This window comes from Apium graveolens, chromosome 10 (assembly GCF_009905375.1).
Source record: "Apium graveolens cultivar Ventura chromosome 10, ASM990537v1, whole genome shotgun sequence".
Classification (NCBI taxonomy): Eukaryota; Viridiplantae; Streptophyta; class Magnoliopsida; order Apiales; family Apiaceae; genus Apium; species Apium graveolens.
In genome coordinates this window covers 64498087-64519289 of record NC_133656.1, presented here as the reverse complement: position 1 = coordinate 64519289, position 21203 = coordinate 64498087, and the positions used below count along the sequence as shown (strand labels likewise).

The 21203-nt window shown below is 34.5% G+C and overlaps 2 protein-coding genes across 2 annotated transcripts; one reads left to right on the top strand and one right to left on the bottom strand.

The window, feature by feature from the left end:
* Window positions 1-1653: 1653 nt before the first annotated feature.
* Window positions 1654-4918, bottom strand: LOC141692680 (palmitoyl-acyl carrier protein thioesterase, chloroplastic-like). The gene is made up of 6 exons (XM_074497594.1): window positions 4423-4918; window positions 3019-3152; window positions 2814-2927; window positions 2532-2709; window positions 2354-2422; window positions 1654-2124 (listed from the first exon to the last, which is right to left on the bottom strand). Exons 1-6 carry the CDS (start codon window positions 4843-4845, stop codon window positions 1837-1839), a joined length of 1206 nt encoding a protein of 401 aa, XP_074353695.1. The 5' UTR covers window positions 4846-4918; the 3' UTR covers window positions 1654-1836.
* Window positions 4919-6303: 1385 nt separating this feature from the next.
* Window positions 6304-8001, top strand: LOC141689297 (HVA22-like protein e). The gene is made up of 5 exons (XM_074493549.1): window positions 6304-6681; window positions 6773-6799; window positions 7234-7356; window positions 7509-7739; window positions 7851-8001. The coding sequence occupies exons 1-5, from the start codon at window positions 6629-6631 to the stop codon at window positions 7870-7872; spliced, it is 456 nt and encodes a 151-aa protein (XP_074349650.1). The 5' UTR covers window positions 6304-6628; the 3' UTR covers window positions 7873-8001.
* The last annotated feature ends 13202 nt before the right edge of the window (window positions 8002-21203 follow it).

Here is a 21203-nt window from a genome sequence, read left to right as displayed (position 1 = left end):
AAAGACAGGATGGGTCCGTTTCTGTTTAAAGGGTACAATGAATAAGTAAAAGATAAGAAAAATACAGAAACTAAAATTGTATTATTTGAACAATTTTGACGGTAAGTGAATTTAAAAATGTTATCAATTGGAAACGGAATAAAACATGAGTACTGACAATGCGGAAAAGTAAATTTATTTTGTAAGATTTCCGAGATCCAAAGTTTTAATTATTGCGATGGTAATTCTCAATCATTTCTTATTTTCTTGCCACTTTTAGCTCACATGTATTCTCACCCTCTTCATGTTTTACTCGCGAGTGAAGTCCAAATAATCCAACAAAATATAATTACGAAAACAAATAATATATTTTTCTTAATTTTAAATTACTATTTTTCTGAGCATGGTAAGATAACTTAAATGGTACTCCTTCTGTCCCAATCATATTTTTACAGTTTTTTATGATTGACACGCATTATAAGACTATTATAAAGTATAGTCTCGTAATTTATTTTTAAATTTTTTTTTTTACATAAAAAATTGAATATTATATCTTTATCTAGAGGAAACAAAATTTAAAAAAAAAATAGTCAAATATATTTTATAAAAGGTTTAAAGTACGTAAGAATTTATTTTTTATCTTGTCAGTTTTTGGATTCGATTATCAGTTATCCCGAAATTTATAATAAATTTAATATATTCATTTATAAGTTACATAAGCGGATAAGCTTAATTATTCAAAAAAAGATATGTAATCCTCCTCTCGCCTATTTCTCAAGATTTGAATTTTCGACCTCAAAAATCACAATTAGATTATATTACTAATCCAATTCACGTTCAATACTTACGTTTCCTTTTCATTATCGTATGATTACATACTTTGTTGATATCTGAATTTACTTATCTTGACTTTTGTTGCTGTAACAATTTTTTGTTCAAGTTATTTTATTTTATTTATTACAGAAAAATTGGTTTACTTTTGTTGCTTCTTGTGGTATAGATGGCCTCATTCGTGTCATGGATTTTAGCCCTGGTGTTTCATAAATCTTGAATGGCAGCCAGTGGCCCAGTAGGCCGAGTATGGTATTAATTTTAATTTGAAAAGCTATATTTGGGCTTACTTGAGATTTTTTTCTTGACTACCGGCCCAAATCTATAAAATTCGAATTTGGGCCTTTTCCCTATGTAACACTGCTCCATAGGTCCAGAGTCCTAGATATTCCGGTGCGAGAATTTGAAATTTAAATGCTATGTTAAGAGGGCATGTTTCTAAAAATTTCTGATTTTGATGATTAATTTTCGACTAATATTCTGAAAGTCACGTAATTGATCCGATTTTTGATATCTGATTGATCGTTATATATTTTTCTTGATCGTATATTACAAATAAATTATTTATATATATTGTAGAATTTCAATTAAATTTAAAATTATAATAAAATATATAATATGATAAATATATATTAACTTATAAATTACTACTAAAATAAGGATATAAAGTTAAATATAATTTAAAATATAAATGCATCCGTTTTTTTCTCAAATTAATCCTTCTGATTAATTTCCGATTCTCCGATTAATTCTAAATCAGTACATCTCTTCCGATTTCCGATTTTTATAATATTGTCCAAGGGCATCAAATTATTCAACTTTTGCTATTTTATTCGATCAACAAAAAAACAATGTCGATTATGATATATAGGACTACACTCAAACTGGCCATCTTAATATTTAAAAATGGATCAACAATCAATTTATCCCAGTCTTGTTCTTGTATGAAAACTACAACAATGAATACAGAAATTCCTCGAAAATCAAACAAAAAGACCAGCATGAATAAACTTGATTCCAGAGTTCCTACATTGAGGGATGTTGTTTTGGTTGCCATGTTGATCTTGCTCGGACAATCTCTGCATGATCGGTCTCCATACGAAGCAAGTGTGTGCACTTTAGTTTTTCTGAAGTTCGATTATTTTCACTACTGGTACTAGACTTAGTTTGAAGTGTGTCTGAATTAGTTTGGTTGGAAGACAGTGTTTTCATACTTGTCAAGGAGTCTAGCATGTTGGATTGCCTGCATTCTCTCCTATACTCCAGCGTCAAGCTGCTCAGATTGTAATCTTCTAGCACATGCATTGGTACACTCTGCGATTTAGTAATTCATGTATCGACATTAGGTTTATGTTAAATCAGTTGTGGTGAAGTTGTTCAATTTTAGATCAGATAGATCAGAAAGAAAAAATTCAACTTCTGTTAAGGAACCATCTGATATAAAAACTTAAGGTGTCCGAGAATGGCCCTGACATAAGCTTATGCTATTCAACGAAAACATCAAGAATTGTCACTGGTGTTCGTCTAATGGAGATGTATATACCTCGAGAATCCATCCGATGTATTTGACATTATTTACATGTTGATTAGCATCCATGTCGCTCCATCTTGGCTGGATAAAGATTAGAGAAGAAAAAACATGTCAGATTAATAAGTATACATATTTGAGGAGACAAGAACTATGTGGTTTAAAACTTTGGATGTCTGTTAATTGCACTTACAGCTAGACCAGATTTAATTCTATCAGCAGTGTCATTGTTAAGTTTTTCGATCTTCTCAGAATCGATATCTTCCACTGCAATTGCTACTCTGTTCAAATGAAATGGTTCAACTTCTCGCTTTACTTCTTCAGGAATTTTACTCAGCCTCCTTGTTTCTCTATTCATTATGACCCATGTACTACATGCCAGAGCAGAGATTAGTAAGTGTACACATTGAGTATATAGCATGAGAATTTAACAATATTATTGAATTAAGGTATTGCAGATGTTAATTACTAGTACCTTGTAGCTCTGGTAATGATCTTTTGAGAGTTAAAATCGCGTATGATCCAGTCTCTACGCATACCATTCTTTCCTGCCGCATCAACCCATGTATCAATCTCAATAACATCTCCCCTGTTACCAATTATTAGCTTTGACAGTGTTAAGTTATGCTAGCAGTTTTAACAAATTTAGTGTCCTAATCTATGCTAATTTGAATGATTACCAGGAGCTGTATTTGTCGACCTGGATGTTAATGCGAGTAACAACCCAAATAAGTTTCCTCAGGCTCATCTCATGAGTTGCTCCAAATCCATTCCCAGCAAGACCTGATCTCCGAACATGATTAAGAGCTGTCTCCTGCATTCAGTAAATTAGTTAATGTGGTTCCAGTAACTAAAACATTACATAAGATACGAAACCCAGAGTGGACTTATCCGAGTCATTATTCTAAAGGGTCCTGGTCCCTGACAAGCGATGACTGTAACCATCTGTCCGTCATATATCTGTGCAGTAATCATTACTTCTACAACAACGTAAATTTACCTTGATTTTATGTTTTCAAATCGACCTATTTTTATCGAGTACTAAAAGCCAGAAAAATTTAATCAAGGAAACCAACATGAAGTAAATTAGTTAATGTGGTTTCGGTAACTAAAATATTACATATGAAAAGAAACACAGGGTCCTGGTCCCTGACAAGCAAGCGATGGATGTAACCATTTGTCCGCCATATATTTGTGCACTAATCATTACTTCTACAACAACGTAAATTTACCTTGATTTTATGATTCCAAATCGACCTATTTTTATCGAGTACTAAAAACGAGAAAAATTTAATCAAGGAAACCAACCTGAAGTAAATTGGTTAATGTGGTTTCAATAACTAAAATATTACATATGAAACGAAACACGAGGTGGACTTATCCGAGTCATTATTCTAAAGGGTCCTGATCCCTGACAAGCGATGGTTGTAACCATCTATTCACCGTGTATTTGTGCACTAATCATTACTTCTACAACAACGTAAATTTACCTTGATTTTATGATTCCAAATCGACCTATTTTTATCGAGTACTAAAAGCGAGAAAAATTTAATCAAGGAAACCAACCTGAAGTAAATTAGTTAATGTGGTTTCAATAACTAAAATATTACATATGAAACGAAACACAAGGTGGACTTATCCGAGTCATTATTCTAAAGGGTCCTGATCCCTGACAAGCGATGGCTGTAACCATCTATTCACCGTGTATTTGTGCACTAATCATTACTTCTACAACAACGTAAATTTACCTTGATTTTATGTTTCACAAATCAGACCTATTTTTATCGAGTACTAAAAGCGAGAAAAATTTAATCAAGAAAACCAACCTGAAGTAAATTAGTTAATGTGGTTTCAGTAACTAAAATATTACATATGAAACGAAACACATGGTGCACTTATCCGAGTCATTATTGTAAAGGGTCATGGTCCCTGACAAGCGATGGCTGTAACCATCTATTCACCATGTATTTGTGCACTAATCATTACTTCTACAACAACGTAAATTTACCTTGATTTTATGTTTTCAAATCGACCTATTTTTATCGAGTACTAAAAGCGAGAAAAAATTAATCAAGGAAACCAACCTGAAGTAAATTCATCAAAGTTTCCATGGTAGCAGTCTTATCAGGGCCAATTTCATAGGACCTGATAACAAATGTTTGTCGAAAAACCAGGCGACCTTCTAAAAATCTGCCACCTGGAAGACACGTCTTCTCGGGCTCCTCGTCATCATCTTTCAGGATTTCGCAAAATCTTTTTTGTCCTAGCTGTGAACTCCCACCATTCACATGAATTCCATTAACCTTTTTCCCATTGATCATGTCAATGCTCTTAGAACTTTTACCACTGGCCTTTACCATCAACCGTGGACCCGATACCATCGGATTCCGTAAAATCCGAAAGGAATCAGGTCTTAAAATCTGCATGGCCGTGCACATATTGTTCTGCTTGGGCTTACAGCAATGCTCTGGATTCAAATATGTAGCAGCATTGTTCATTAAAGCCATTGTTGAAATGTAATGAGATGGTCAAATTTTATAAGTGAATAGGTTGGTTATTAGCTGATAGTTGATGGAAATATTTGAAAAGGCAAAAAAAAAGACTAGTAAAACGTGTGAATGTTGATTGGATTAGTAGAAGAAATGGAAATTTCAGCTCAACCACATTTTTGGGTGGGAGGGAAAATGAGGGTTAATTTTGATCATAAGTTACACGCAAAAAATAGATATGATTGAGTGGTGGTTTTGATATTTATTTTTCCACGGTGTTTAGTGGATTTTTAATTATAGATTAGATAGAATCAAGATCTCACATGAGCCTATAGGCATATCTCGAGATTGATGGAGAGGCGGGTAAATATAAATCGGTACGATCGGATAAAATCGGAACCGAAATCTTGTATATTCATTCGAACTACAATAATCGATATGATTTGGATTTAAAAATATTCGATTTGTTAAAATCAATTCAGCTCGGGTTACAAGACGGACTAATAACAAAGTTACAAAACAATTTTAAATATTTAAAGACCAAAAAAAAACCTACGAAGTAAAAAAAAATAGGAGTACATTTAATATCTTAAGACAACAATTTAACCAACACTAATTACTAATTACTAATCAGCTCCGGGAGTTACAGGCATCCTACAAGCCAACATAGTTAAATAAAAGTCTTATACACGTTCTCTCTGTTTTTTTTATTTGTCACTTTTATTTTTTCACATATTTCAATGTCATTTAACTGGCTAATTAAAATTATCATTTAATAAATTTTTCTTTTTGTAAATAAAAGTAGACAAACTTATATTTTAATTCATAAAAACAAAATTTTTAAAATCATATTGCTAACTAACCGGTCAAATCACATTGAAATACGTGCAAAAATCAAAACGACAAATAAAAAAAACAGAGAGGGAGTATATCCAACAAATATTATTGGGATTATAAACTGCTGATCAAGCATGCAAAATAGACTGGGAATTAGCAGGGGTCACACTCATAAGCATGCAAAATATACTTGAAAGCAAGGGTTACGGTTTCGATTCTAGGTGAATACACAGATTAGATTTAAGTAGTGATCATTGTGATGCGAGATTTTGTTAGCACTCTTCAAAATTGATTAAAGCGCGAAAGCTGACCCAAATATTTAATTAAAAAAATAAAAATTTCATATTTATAACATGAAACAATAATATTCGATTAAGTCAAAAGAATAAATACTCGATATCACCAAAAAAATGAATACCATTTACAATATTAATAAAAACATCATACATATGTGAATATCAAAAACCGATATAAATTTTTTTAGTGTATGCCCACCCGACATAGCATAGAAAAATTAATATATAAAAGTCTTTGAAAGAGATGTTTTTCTCAATCGACGTATTACGTGTATATTGATGAGTAATATTAACACGACTCCACTTAATCAACATTTAAAAAATACAACTGTCGGTTCCTAATCTAAAATTTGTTAACACCTGTACGGCTGAACGTACAGCTGATTTGTCCATTCTTCATTGTTTTCAACTCTTTCATAGCAAGGCCATTGTTTCAATAACTATGAAGTACGTCATAAACCCTGCCGGCCAAACGTTATATCCATTCATATGATCTTCATCTTCACTTCTTCTATCTCATCAGCTCTGCCTTCATGATACTTGCATAAAAATTCAAGTACCGGACAAGTACATATGATATTGCGAAACTTGTTAAATAACCGGCTCATCTAAATCAGGACGGGTTTACCAAGATCATTTCTCGTATCATTAAGTCAAAATCTGATCAAATGGCCGGAAGCCGTCTATGGACTCTGGTCACTTATGTCCACACCCTAGCCGGGTATGTTCTAATCTTACGTATCGGATTCTGTCGTGGATTATTAGTCTTTCTATCTGTACTTGTTTGTACTCATTCTATGATCTACATGCAGGCCAGCCACCATGTTGATGTATCCCCTGTAAGCCCTTCATGATCCCTTGTTTTTCTTTTGTTTTTTGAATAATTAGGGTTATATGTCTTACAAATGAGTATCTGCTCTAATAATTCCGGGATGAGCTAGAGTATAAGTTAGAAAGACGAGAGATATATGTCCTTACCACTTGAGCGAGTATCTTTTTTTTGGTTTGTTGTATAATTCATGATCACATATTACAAAAAAGAGTAGTGTTTGGTGTACTGAATTGTGTACAAAAAATTTGTACAGAATGATATGACAATTGAAGTAGGATGTCTTAATCGGGCTTGTTGATGTAAATACAGGGGTTCATTCCAATTAAAACCCATCACATATCATTACACAATCCTGTACACCAAGCACTTTCCTACAAAAAATGATCAGTTTATTAAAACGGAAGATTGATTTTTTTTTTTTGCTTCGTGATGGATTATTAGATATGCGTCAGTATTAGCAATGGAAACGACCACAAAGCTGGATGATGAGCAGTGGCTTGCATACTGGATCCTCTATTCCTTCCTCACTCTCCTCGAAATGCTATTAGAACCTGTCTTGGAATGGTAATGATATAGTGCTACTCGATATCATTAGGATTCGCAAACAATAGTCTCAAATCTAATTTTAAGGGGCTTTTTTTGTGTTGTGCAGTTGCTTAACTTGCTATAGGGTATGATTATGAATATGCAATGTTAATTTGGTTATGATACTGCAGGATTCCAATATGGTACGACGTAAAATTAATATTTGTGGCATGGATGGTATTGCCACAGTTCAGAGGAGCTGCTTTCATTTACCGGAAGGTTGTGAGGGAGAAACTGTTTAAGGCATATGGAGACGGAGCAATCCGTCCTAAGACATATGAAGACGATGCAGTACATTCTACCAAAAAGTCTCCCAACTCCTCCAAGCTCAAGAAGTTGATTTCATTTTCTTCACCAAAAAAGTAAATGCCTGCAATTGTATTTAGTATTGTTAGATTTTCTGAAATTCTATGTGTGCAGATTATATGCATCTGATATGTTATATGTAACGACATTTTCAATGTGTTGTGCAGGGGGAAACAGGGGGCTACTTGAAGATTATCAAGAATATTTGGTCAAGGGAATGAATTTTATCTTCCTGTAAAAATCAAAATTTTATTTCATCTTGTTCCTATCTTTTTGTATCTGAAAATCTACTTCAATGGTAAACGTGTTCTGTGTGGATCTCGTAACTTTATTATCGAGTCTAAAGCAACTTATGAGACGTTTTCTAGTTATGAACATATGGAGATTGCAGAACTAACTAGATGCAAAAACTGGAACTAACCATTAGACTCTATCAGTCTTGATTTAGATATCAGTAAGAGTTATCAAACGGGGCCTTATTTACAGTCGAGTGCCCAAGTCTAGAACAATGTAGTTCCAAAAATTTCAACTCGAATAGTGCTGCAAGGTTGTAAAAAGAGTTATGGGATACAGAAAGATTATAGAAGTGTATTTGACAAGGAGAAGACAATCAAATTGTTTCCCTTTTTCTTTAACGAAAGTGCTTTGGCCCAACTCTGCATAGATCTTCCTGAAACTAAATGTAATTCTGTTCTTCTTGGTGAAGCTGGAGTCGAAAAAACTGCAGAAGGGCTGGCAAAAACAATAATCTTGAAGGCTATGTGGCTGAATTTCTTCAAGTAGTTTTTGGCATATTTGTCAGATGTAAGATTTTCATATAACTTCTCCAGAGGATATTTTAATTTTTAATTAACTAATTATTTAGCCTAATTAGCTGCATTTGTCAATTTTGCACAGACAGAAAGAATAATTTCAATAGATGTAGGGCTGCTAATATCAGTAGAAAATTAGAGGGACAGATAGGACGTGAAACAATGGTAATTACAAGATACATGAGTTTTTATGTAGGCAATATTTCGAACCAGGATCTAGTTTAAATTTGTTTATGTATGATAATACCAAAACATAGTCCACAGTTGTTCTGGGCACAACAAACTTAAAGGTCATTGTGTTGCGCAATCTGCGAAATACAAGTTGTAATAATAACAATTGTGTTCGTGTGTGTGAATAAGATATCACGTTTAAAACAGTGAAAGAAAGCAAAGAAAGAGGAGACAGGAACCAAAAAACCCGAGTGTAGTGCGTGACTGTCTTTTTAAAATGTATTAGCCCTCACTGTATGTGTGAGCGAATCGCCTCCGAGGATAAAATGAGTTGCAGTGAAGCAGATCGTCACTATCAGCGAGTTTGAAACTAAAAAGAAGATTATCATCATAGAAAAGAGAAGAGAGAGAGCGGCTAGGGTTTTAAATGAATAAACCATACGACTTAAGGATAACAAAACTTGTGTGCTACTCCACTAGTTAATTAACCGCCTCGAATTAATTAATTATTAATCTGAAACTGCCTCGAATTAATATTCTATCATATCAATTATAATTATCTGTATCAAAAAATGAATTAAGCCCAGTGAAAATATGAATTAGCAAAACTAGTTTGTGATTAGATGAACCAATTTTCTGCTATATTCGTGTCCGCACGTCGCCCACGCGGCCTTTACAAGCTTCGAATTAGCCTCGAAATCCCATGATTTGCATCCCCTTGCGCGCACGTAGAGGATGGAGCAATACCTTAGTAACACATTTAGACACTACTAGAGTGTTGTGCTATATAAAGTAATGAAAGCCCCTTTTCCATTTTAACGTGGGATATAAGGTTTCTTAGCAACATTTCCACTTTCAAGGGATGATCCTTAGATACTCATATCTCATTCATCTCTTGGTCATTTTGAGTGATTCAAAGTGCCTTGGAAAGCTCTCACGGAAGAACACGTATTCCAAGCGTCACTTGTTGCACACACACAACATTCACTCACTCAAGTATGGCTCAAATATGACTTGACAATGTAGAGTTAAAACCCACATTTTCCAACACATTTAACTCGAGATCCTCCATTCCACTAACACCATTTTACCGGAGAATATGAACAACTTGTGCTCAATAACCAACATGACTACATTAGATTCACATTGTCATTCGAAGAAATCCATTCAAATGTCATAAAAATAATAAAAGCTCACACAATTGGAGTTACCTCCATGTCAGCATCTTCGAGATAACTAACAGGCAATGTCTTGTTATTCCCTAAAAATCTAACAACAGAATTACAGAAGAGGGATTGAATAGAATTCTGGTTTCTTTTGGAAATTTAAAAACTCTTTTGAATATATAACTGTGAATGAATATGTAGTAGTGCAGATAAAAAGAATTCAAGTATTCAAACACAAAGTAAATAAACAAGACTGTTTAAAAACTTTCTGGTGGATTGAACTTTCCACCATATATATATATATATATTAGAGAACTTTGTGATGCAAGAATGCACACAGCTTCTTACAAGTATTTACAAAGATGAACATAGAGAATTCCTAACAGATGTAGCTTTATCTATTTCTCCTCCTATTTTTCACACTTAAAAACTTGCTACTCTTGGTTTATATACTACCAAGTTACATATGAATAAGACAAACAGTAAAAATAAGAATCTAGGTATATTCACATGTTGCTTCATCTCTCTATCCAGCATCTTTAAATATCTTCGGTTAAGCATGGAAATGGAAATGCTTCTTTGTTCTCTGAAACTTGCAAACAGGCTGCCACATTCCTTTTGTATACAATCAACCCATGTGACTGTCAAGTCGCTTTCAACTGCTATTTGAATTTGTTATCCGTCGAGACTTTAGTATTATCCGTTAATACTTCACTTGAGTTATCCATTGAGTTTCTAATAAATTATCCGTTGAAAGTGTCTTGAATCATTCGTCGAGGCTTTGTAGTTTATCCGTTGAAAGTGTTTTCTTAGCAGTTGATACTCTTTCACTTATACAAAATTACAAGGAATCTTCTATTTACAATTAGCTAGCCTATTTTACATATCTTTCTAGTAGTCAATATGACTTAGAATTTCCAACAATTTTTAAATCTCTAAGTAAATACAGTATACAGAAATGTGCTACAAAAATTTATTGAAATATAAGATACTCTATCAACGGATGAACAAGAGCGGTTATCCGTTGATAGTTACAAAATCATTTAGCTTATTTGCTTAGAGTGTTTTGGTAAGTTATCATCAAGTCTACAACATATTCCTAACAATCTCCCCCAATTTATGTCTAATAAAATTATAGGCATAAATTCAGGTTGACTTGATGATAACAAAACACCCTAATCAAAATAAGAATAGTAAATAGTAGATAACTGGTAAAATGCTCCAATTAAAATTCGAATAAGGAAAGTAGAGTATAGTTACATGTCATTTCAAGGTGCTCCTCTAGTCTGAGATGATTACTTCTTTTTCCTTGAATCCCTAGTCCTTTTTCCCAGCCTCTTGTCATTCTTCTCAATTTGGTGTTGGAGTTGTCTAAAGAATTCAGCTTCATTATCATCATTGAGATCCAGCATCTCTTGCATTTCTTTGAGTGTATCATTGCCAGATATTTACAGCCGGTCTTCAAGTCTAATAAATCTTTTGACCCCTTTTTCATCTCTAAACTCCATCATCCAATAAGGTCTCAAATGCATTGTATCACCATTGTATGGGATAGTTAAGACTCTAGGCAGTGCATTTGGATCTCTCCAGCTTTGTCTGATTTGTTGAATTCTGTTAAGTATTTTTATTTTGGCCACCTTGGTGAATCCAAAGTCCTTCTTTATGACAGAAAATACTTTTACCAAGACATTGTAGCCTTCATTGAGAATTATATGTAGAGGCCAAGTGATCTCCTTGCCTCCCTTGTATTTAAACACCAATCTTTCTGGCAACTTGTTGTAAGCATTAATTCCCCTTACTTCATCTAGTTCATCCAAGAAAAGATTAATATCTGTGAATTCCTTGATGTCATAAATGAACAGTTCATCATCTTTGTTGACTTTGGGCTTAGTCTTGGAGACCACTTTGAGTTGAGGTGGATTTGACTTGAAGTAGTGGCAGGTTGAGTTCAGGTAAAGGCAGCAGGGTAGAATCTCCAGTCATGTGCCTTGAGCAACCACTATCCAGATACCAAAGATTCTTTCTATTTTTATGCACACATCAAAACCATATCAAGTTGATTTTTGTAATATCCTGGATATATCGTATAATTATTTTTGTCAATAAATAAATATTATGTTATTATTATATGAATTTTGGTGAATTATCTGTTGAGTGGTATGTGTGTTTGGATGTTTAAATGTGATAAGATTTGAGTATTTTAATTTTTATATGTCCAAAATAAATTATAGATAATTTTGATGTCTTTCTATTAATTTTTATGTTGTTATATGATTTTATAAAGGATTTATTGATTTGATAAATTATATTCCGAGTAATTATGAACTATTTTGTGTAATCGGGAACCATCCGACTTCAACCGTTTTTACATTTTTTACAACCCGGAAGTCTCGGAAAAGTTCCTTTCTAACCTAATATGATTATTCCGAGCATTTTCCATGTTTTGACTTTTTCGATCCGGAGTACGGTTTTACCCGTGCGGGTCCCGGCGCAAAATTTTCGATACAATATTCATTTCGGTAAATCGATAAAACCCATATTTTCGAGAAACGAGATATTTTGATTAAACTATTATATTATCTTCTCGTAATTCGTGTAACCAAAGCGCTGAGACCAAGACCGTATTTACAAAAAGCCTGGTTTTGATAATTATCCCAAAATCGGAACCGAATTGGATCGGTTTTATTAATTAAGTATTATATTTTATATCCAATATGATCCAACGGGGTACCAATATTCCGTAAGTATAAATAGCCCTTACCGTATTTTATTTTGTACAGATAATCATTTCCAAACAGTAAAATTACATAATTTTTAGAGAAAACCCCTAAAATTCATTACGTTCTTGAGAATTAAACCAAGATTTGAAGGTGTTATTGAAGTCAGATTTTGATGCTCTAGTAACCAAAATGAAGTTCTTGGAGAGTACTATCAGATTCGATAACCTATTTCACTGCAGAATCAATAGGTATTTTTCAATAATTTTGTTTATTTTTGAATTAATTTGGGTTTAAATATGAATTTTTGATTTTGATGTTGTTTGTGTGATTTGATGCTTGCATGTTGTAGATAATTTGATTCTGGTCATTTTGGTATATCATATGATGAATTTGGAGTTCAATAACATTTGATTTTGGTTTGAATGTTCTTGAATGAAAATTGGGCATTTTTAACCCAGGGTTTATTAGTTTAATTGGTTGATATCAGCTTATAGATCGTTGAAAAAGGAATCAAATGGTACTAATGTCATGAACAGAGGGTAACCGTTAGGGCTGAGCAGAAAAACCGAAACGAAACTGAAACCGAACCGAAACCGATAAAAACCAATCAAAACTGAACCGCTAAAAACCGAACCGAATTAAAACCGAAAAACCGAACCGTTACTTGAAGTTCGATTTCAGTTTTGGAGTTAAACCGAACCGAAAAAACCGTAACTGAACCGATTATTATAATATGTTAATAAATAAATAAATATATATATACATATATTATATATTTTATAAAATATATATCATAAAAATATAATATTTAATTTAAAAATTTAAAGTTTGGGCCGGTAATTTTAATCATCTGGGCCTGTCTAAGTTACTTCAGTCCATATTGATTATTGAAGGTTGCTTTGATGTGTATTAAAGATAATCAACCTTTTAGGAGTGTGGAGCATGAGGGGTTTAGATAATTGTTGAATGAAGTGGAGCCGAGGTTTAAGATGCCAAGTAGATGGACGGTTGCAAGAGATTGTCTAAAGATATATGGTGAGGAGTTGGTGAAATTGAAAAAAAGTTTGGTTTCCGAAAGAGTATCTTTTACTACGGATACTTGAACTTTAATCCAAAACATAAATTATATGTGCCTTACGGCTCATTGGATCAATAAAGATTGGAAGATTTGCAAAAAGGTTCTAAACTTTCGCCAAATTGGAAGCCATAAGGTGATGCAATTGGTAAGATGTTGGTTGAATTATTTGCAAGATGGGGTTTAGATCGTATATTCACTATTACACTAGATAATGCAAGTTCAAATGACACCGCAATCTCACATTTGAAATGGTTATATGCTCTGTGTTGCATTTGTAACTAAGTTTGCGCAATCTGCAGTAAACATCAAAAAGACTCAACTTCCAAATTCCAGTATTCAGATTATTCTTTATTCTTATTGTTGTGAATATGTTGTGTACTTGATGATCACTTAAACAAAACATTTAAGTAGATTTTACTAGTGAAATAATGTAGCACTCGACGGATAAGAATTATAGTCCCGACGGATGACTCATTATAGTCCCGACGGATGATTAACTTATTATCCATCGAGTGAGTAGCTTATGTAATAATAAGTTTGTAGCACAGTGATGTATGCACCTTTGTATAGAATCTGTAGTAGCATATAAGTCATGTTGACTTTAACTAGATATGCAGAATAGGTTGATTAATTATACATAAGTAATGTCTTGTAATTCTGTAATAGTGAAATGAAGTCAAGTGCCAAAATAGCTACCGACGGATGATCAACAAAGCCTTCGACGGATGATCAAACGACTATCAACGGATGTTTAACATAGCAGTCGACGGATGATCAATTAAGTCATCGACGGATGATTTGAAAGTCGACGGATGATCATATCAAGAATTCAAACATCAGTTGAACAGTGAAAGCTGAAACACAGCCGTCGAGTTGCATACAAACACATTGTGGAAGCCCATTAACTGGGTAATAGAGGACAAAAAGCAGCAAAGATTAAGACTGTTAGATTTTATATTTGTTCAGTCTTTTTGACTTTGTAATCTTGGTATTATATAAACCAAGAGAGTAGCAAATAGAAAAATAACTGAGATAACTGAGAAAAACACAAAAACAGAGAAATCTTTGTAAGCAGAATCTTGAGCATTTCCTGTAAACTCAGTAGTTCATTTTGTAAGCAGCTGTGAACATTTCTGCACACAGAGTCCTCTCGGTATATTATATATATCTCTGGTGGAATTGTTTAAATCCACCAGAAAGTTTTTAAAGACTCTTATTTTTAATTACTTATGTTTTGATTCATTTAAGTTTACATTCCGTATTGTGCTAATCAAAACAAATATATCTATAATCGAGTTGAATATTTTTATTTCAAGAAAAAGGTTCAAGAATTCCATTCAACCCCCCTTCTGTAATTCTTGCTATATTGTTAAGGGACTAACAATTGGTATCAGAGAAAACTCTTAATCTACAAAGAGTTTAAAGATCAAAACAATTTAGCAAGATGAACAAGAAAGATGTTGGAGTCAAGATTCCTTTTCTTGATAAAGATACTTACCATCATTGGAAGGTAAAGATCATCTTCACATGCTCTCTCAAGATGAGGCCTATGTGGACTGCATAGAAAGAGGCCCTCATGTTCCAATGAGAGCTGCAACAGGAAATGAGCCATCTGTTCCAAAACCAAGGCATGAATGGTCTGATCCTGAGATTGAACAAGTCAGGAAAGATAAAAAGGCCATGAACATTATGTTCAATGGTGTTGATGCAGACATGTTTGATAACATCATCAACTGCAAGACTGCCAAGGAAGTTTGGGACACAATACAGATAATCTGTGATGGTACTGAGCAAGTAAGAGAAAATAAAATGCAGCTCCTGATTCAGCAATATGAGCATTTTCACAATGAAGAAAGTGAGTCACTCACTGACATTTTTAGTAGATTCCAAAAACTACTAAATGCTCTTAAGTTGCATGGAAGAGTCTATCAGACTAAAGACTCCAATCTGAAATTTCTCAGATCTCTTCCAAAGGAATGGAAACCAATGACAGTCTCATTGAGAAACTCACAAGATTATAAGGAGTTTACTTTAGAGAGACTGTATGGCATTCTGAAAACCTATGAGCTTGAGATAGAGCAGGATGAAAGAATGGAGAGAGGAAAGAAGAAAGGAGGATCCATTGCACTAGTTGCTGATCTGGAAAAGGAGAAAGAAGTGAAGATGGATGTTGTGGAATCAACTTCAAAGGTCTGTGAAAGCAAGGGTAAGGGGCTAGCTGCAGAAAGTGAAGATTCATTGAGCCAAGATGACATGGAGGACATTGATGAGCACCTAGCATTCCTTTCAAGAAGATTTTCCAAGCTCAAGTTCAAAAAGAACTTTGGAGCAGCCAAGCCAAATAGAAACATGGTGGATAAGTCAAAATTCAAATGTTTCAAATGTGGCTTGGCAGGGCATTTTGCAAATGAGTGTAGAAAGTCAGATTCCAGTAAGAAAAGGTTTGAGTCTGTAGATTACAAGAAAAAATATTTTGATCTACTCAAACAAAAGGAAAGGGCTTTTATTACACAAGAGAATGACTGGGCAGCTGATGGTTTGGATGAAGATGAAGATGTCATCTATGTCAATCTAGCCCTTATGGCCAAGTCTGATGAAATAGAAACAAGTTCCTCAAGCAATCAGGGAAACAGAAAGAATCTTTGGTACTTGGATAGTGGTTGTTCAAGACACATGACTGGTGATTCTACCCTGCTCACAGAGTTTAAGGAGAGAGCTGGCCCAAGTATTACTTTTGGAGATGACAGCAAAGGTTATACTGTGGGATATGGCTTGATTTCAAAGGAAAATGTCATCATTGAAGAGGTTGCCTTAGTGGATAGTCTCAAACACAATATGTTGAGTATCAGCCAGCTTTGTGACAAAGGCAACTCAGTAACCTTCAACAAAGAAGCCTGTGTTGTGACTAACAATCAAAACAATAAAGTGGTTCTCACTGGTGTGAGAAGAGGAAATGTGTACCTAGTTGACTTCAACTCAACCAAAGCAGAATCTGTAACTTGTCTTCTCAGCAAAGCAAGTCAAGATGAAAGTTGGCTATGGCACAAGAAGCTATCCCATTTAAACTTCAAGACCATGAATGAGCTGGTAAGGAAAGAGCTAGTTAGAGGCATTCCTGTAGTGGAGTTTACAAATGATGGACTGTGTGATGCCTGCCAAAAAGGGAAGCAGATCAAAGCATTATTCAGGAAGAAACTTGATTCAGCAATTGAAGAACCTCTGCAACTGCTTCACATGGATCTGTTTGGACTAGTCAATGTATTGTCTATTTCAAAGAAAAGATTTTGCCTAGTAATTGTAGATGATTTCTCAAAGTTCTCTTGGACATATTTCCTAAAGTCTAAAGATGAGGCTAGTGAAATCATCATCAATCACATAAGGCAAGTTAACAATCATCCTGATTTCAAAGTAAGAAAAATCAGGAGTGACAATGGAACTGAGTTCAAGAACCATGTCATGAGAGCATTTTGTGAAGGAAATGGGATCTTGCATGAGTTTTCAGCAGCAAGGACTCCACAATAGAATGGAGTAGTGGAAAGAAAGAATAGATCTCTTATTGAAGATGCAAGGACAATGCTTGAAGAATCAAAATTACCAACATATTTCCGGGCTGAAGCTGTAAACACTGCATGCTACACTCAGAACATCTCTCTGATTAATCAAGCAAGGTGCATGACACCTTATCAATTGTTCAAAAACAAGAAGCCAACTCTAAACTTTCTTCATGTCTTTGGCTGTAAATGCTATATTCTGAGAAATCAAACTGATCAAAATGGGAAGTTTGATGCTAAAGCAGATGAAGGAATTTTTGTTGGATATGCTGTTGGTAAAGTATATAGAGTCTACAATCTAAGAACCAACATTGTTGTTGAATCTATACATGTTGTGTTTGATGATAAAAAGATTGAAGGACTAAAAGATGGAGATTACCATGAAAGCCTCAAATTCGACAATGTTGAGATGGTCAGTGATGAAAGTGATGATGAGAGTGATCAAGAAACAGTGTCTAAGGATAATGCAGACAAATCTACCACCAATGAAGCACATAACTCAACATCCGTCGAGTTACATAATGCTTCATCCGTCGGAAGGCAATCTATGTTATCCGTCAGAAGACAACCTGCCTCATCCGTCGGTACTCAAAATTCACCATCCGTCGGGTTATCTAAAGGAGCAGGAAATCAAGGAAGGTCACACATAGAAAGTACCCCTTTCTCAAATCTAAGATCCACAAACTCAGGGGGAGTTTCAAGCAATCAAAACTCAATCACACATCAAGACAACATTGAGGTCTCTTCATCTAGAGCTAATCTACCTCAACCAAGGAAATGGACAAAAGATCACCCCTTTGAACTAATTATTGGTGATGTGTCTTCTAGAGTTCAAACAAGAAGAGCAACTCAGGAAGAATGTCTATACAATAGCTTTCTGTCAAAGGAAGAACCAAAGAAGGTAGAAGAAACTTTGTTGGATCCTGATTGGATTTTAGCTATGCAGGAAGAGCTAAATCAATTTGAAAGGAATAAAGTCTGGAAGCTGGTACCCAAGCCTAAAGGAAAGAATCCAATAGACACCAAGTGGATATTCAGAACAAGATGGATGAAAATGGCATAGTAAGGAACAAAGCCAGATTGGTTGCTAAGGGCTATTGCCAGCAAGAGGGAATAGATTTTGATGAAACTTTTGCTCCTGCTGCAAGACTTGAAGCCATCAGAATCTTTTTAGCCTATGCAGCCCATGCCAATTTCAAGGTCTATCAAATGGATGTCAAAAGTGCCTTTCTGAATGGGGATTTGGAGAAAGAAGTGTATGTTAGTCAACCTCCTGGCTTTGAAGATCCAAATTTCCCAGAGTATGTCTATTATCTACTGAAAGCACTTTATGGACTGAAGCAAGCACCTAGAGCCTGGTATGACACTTTATCAAAGTTCCTTTTGGAAAATCACTTCACAAGAGGTACTGTAGATAAAACTTTATTTTTCAGGAAATGTTAATGGCTCTAGAATTCTTGCCCAAATTTATGTAGATGACATTATTTTTAGTTCTACAGATGAAAAACTTTGTAAAAAGTTTGCCAAACTGATGCAAAGTAAGTATGAAATGAGTATGATGGGAGAACTAACTTACTTTCTTGGTTTACAAGTTAAGCAAGTTTGTGATGGAATATTCATTAGTCAAACTAAATATATTTATGATCTCTTAAAGAAGTTTGATCTAATGGATTGCACATCTGCAAAAACTCCTATGGCCACTGCCACTAAGCTTGAATTAAACACTACGGAAAAGTCTGTGGATATTTTAAGCTATAGAGGCATGGTTGGCTCACTTTTGTACTTAACAGCTAATAGGCTAGATATAATGTTTGTTACATGTTTATGTGCTAGATTTCAGGCTGATCCTAGAGAGTCTCACTTGATAGCTATTAAGAGAATTTTCAGATATCTCAAGGGAACACCAAAACTTGGCATTTGGTATCCTAGAGATTCTGGTTTTGACCTAGCTGGTTATTCAGATGCAGACTATGCAGGTTGCAGAATTGACAGAAAAAGCACAACACGAACTTGTCAATTTCTAGGAAACAAGCTTGTGTCCTGGTTCAGTAAAAAGCAAAATTCAGTTTCTACCTCTACAGCTGAAGCTGAATATATTGCTGCTGGCAGTTGCTGTGCACAGATTTTATGGATGAAAAATCAATTGCTAGACTATGGTTTGCAAGTTGAGAGGATCCCTATTTTCTGTGAGAACACAAGTGCAATTGCCATCACTGAAAATCCAGTGCAACATTCAAGGACAAAGCACATAGACATTAAGTACCATTTCATAAGGGAACTGGTAATGAATGGTACTGTAGAGTTACATTTTGTTCCAAGTGAGAAGCAACTTGCAGATATTTTTACCAAGCCACTAGATGAATCCACCTTTTCTAGGTTGGTAAGTGAGTTAGGTATGCTTAATTATTCTTGAATTTATCTGAGTTATTTTGCAAGTTGAAAAGTAGCCAGAAATTTAACTGACTTTTAGTCTTGAGTAAAATTTTGGCTAAGTCAAAATTTGCATCTCGACGGATGACCATTATCCATCGAGTTGAGTCATCCGTCGATATACTATGTGCAAATAAAAATCAATTACTTTTCTGGAATCTTTTAAAACTCGACGGATAATAGTTTATCCTCATCCCTCGAAGTGTCAAAATCTTAACCGTTAATTCCCTGAACATTATCCATCGAGTATACTTACAGTTTGTAAGCATTACACGACGGATAATGGGTGGAATTTTTACAGTTTATTTTAAAACGGCTAATTTTAGGCAATTTCTATTGGGTAATTTACTTATCTTTATTATTTTCATCCGTTGTTTTTGAGTAAAGTATAAAAGCTTATTTTATTCTATTCATTTTCTTTTATCATTCTCAAATTCAACTGCGTTTATTTCATTCTCTCTCAAGAAAAAATCCTCTTTCTCTTCAAGCTTTCCTTCTCTAACAATGTCACCTGTAGTAAAGATTATGTCTCAGACTGGGTTCATTTACGAGAAGAACAACTTCACGGCTTTGGTCAACAAGGGTATTCAGCAATCAGAAGACTATCACAAGATGATGGACTTCGTGAAGAACTACAAGTTAAGTTTTGCCATGCTTGCATCACCCACAATCTTTTGTGAAGTTGTAGAAGAGATGTGGACTTCAGCAATTTATAACTCTACTGACAAAACCATCACTCTGACCATCAAAGGTAATGAATTTTGTATCAATAGTGATGTGATAAAAGCATGTTTCAAGATTCCTGATGATAATGTAACTTCACCACACACTGACACTGATTTGATCAATATGCTTAATTCCATGCATTATGCACTTCCTACTACTAAGCTAAGTGATATTAGGAGATTAGGTCTTAGGAAGGAATGGAGTTTTATGTGTGATGTTGTAACTAAAGTTTTCTCTGGAAAAATCAGTAATTTTGATTCTGTGAACATTTCCATGCTTAACATGCTATACATGCTAGTTACAGACAAATTTTACAATTTCAGTGAGCTTGTCATATATGAGTTAGGTTTTAAGCTAGGTGAGTTAGCCAAAAGGGGAAAGAACATATATTGTGCTAGATTTTTTATGCTATTGGCTAACCATCTTTGTCAAGAAATTGCACTTGAGAACCCAAACAACAAATTAGCTTGTTGGGTTCAAGAGAGAAGAATTATTGCAGATTTGAACAGAGCCAACCACCATAGGGATGTGCCAATGTTCTATTTCCCTGTAATGCTGACACCTCAGGTAAGTGAGGTAAGTTCATCCATACCCTCAACTATTCCAATCTCCTCTATCTCTTTGAGTTCAGGCATAGCTATGGCAAATGTGACAATGACCAAACAGTTGCCTACCAAAGCTGCCAAAACAACTGTAATTTCCAAATCCAAATCAAAGAAAACCCCCTCTGGTATCTCTCAAAAGGTATCAGTTGAAAAATCTACCAAAGCCAAAGAGGGGAGTGTGAAGGAGGGTCAGATAGGTGAGGGAAAGGGTGAACATCAAAGAAACTCCAAGGATAAGGTTGGAGAGTTGAGTAAATCCCA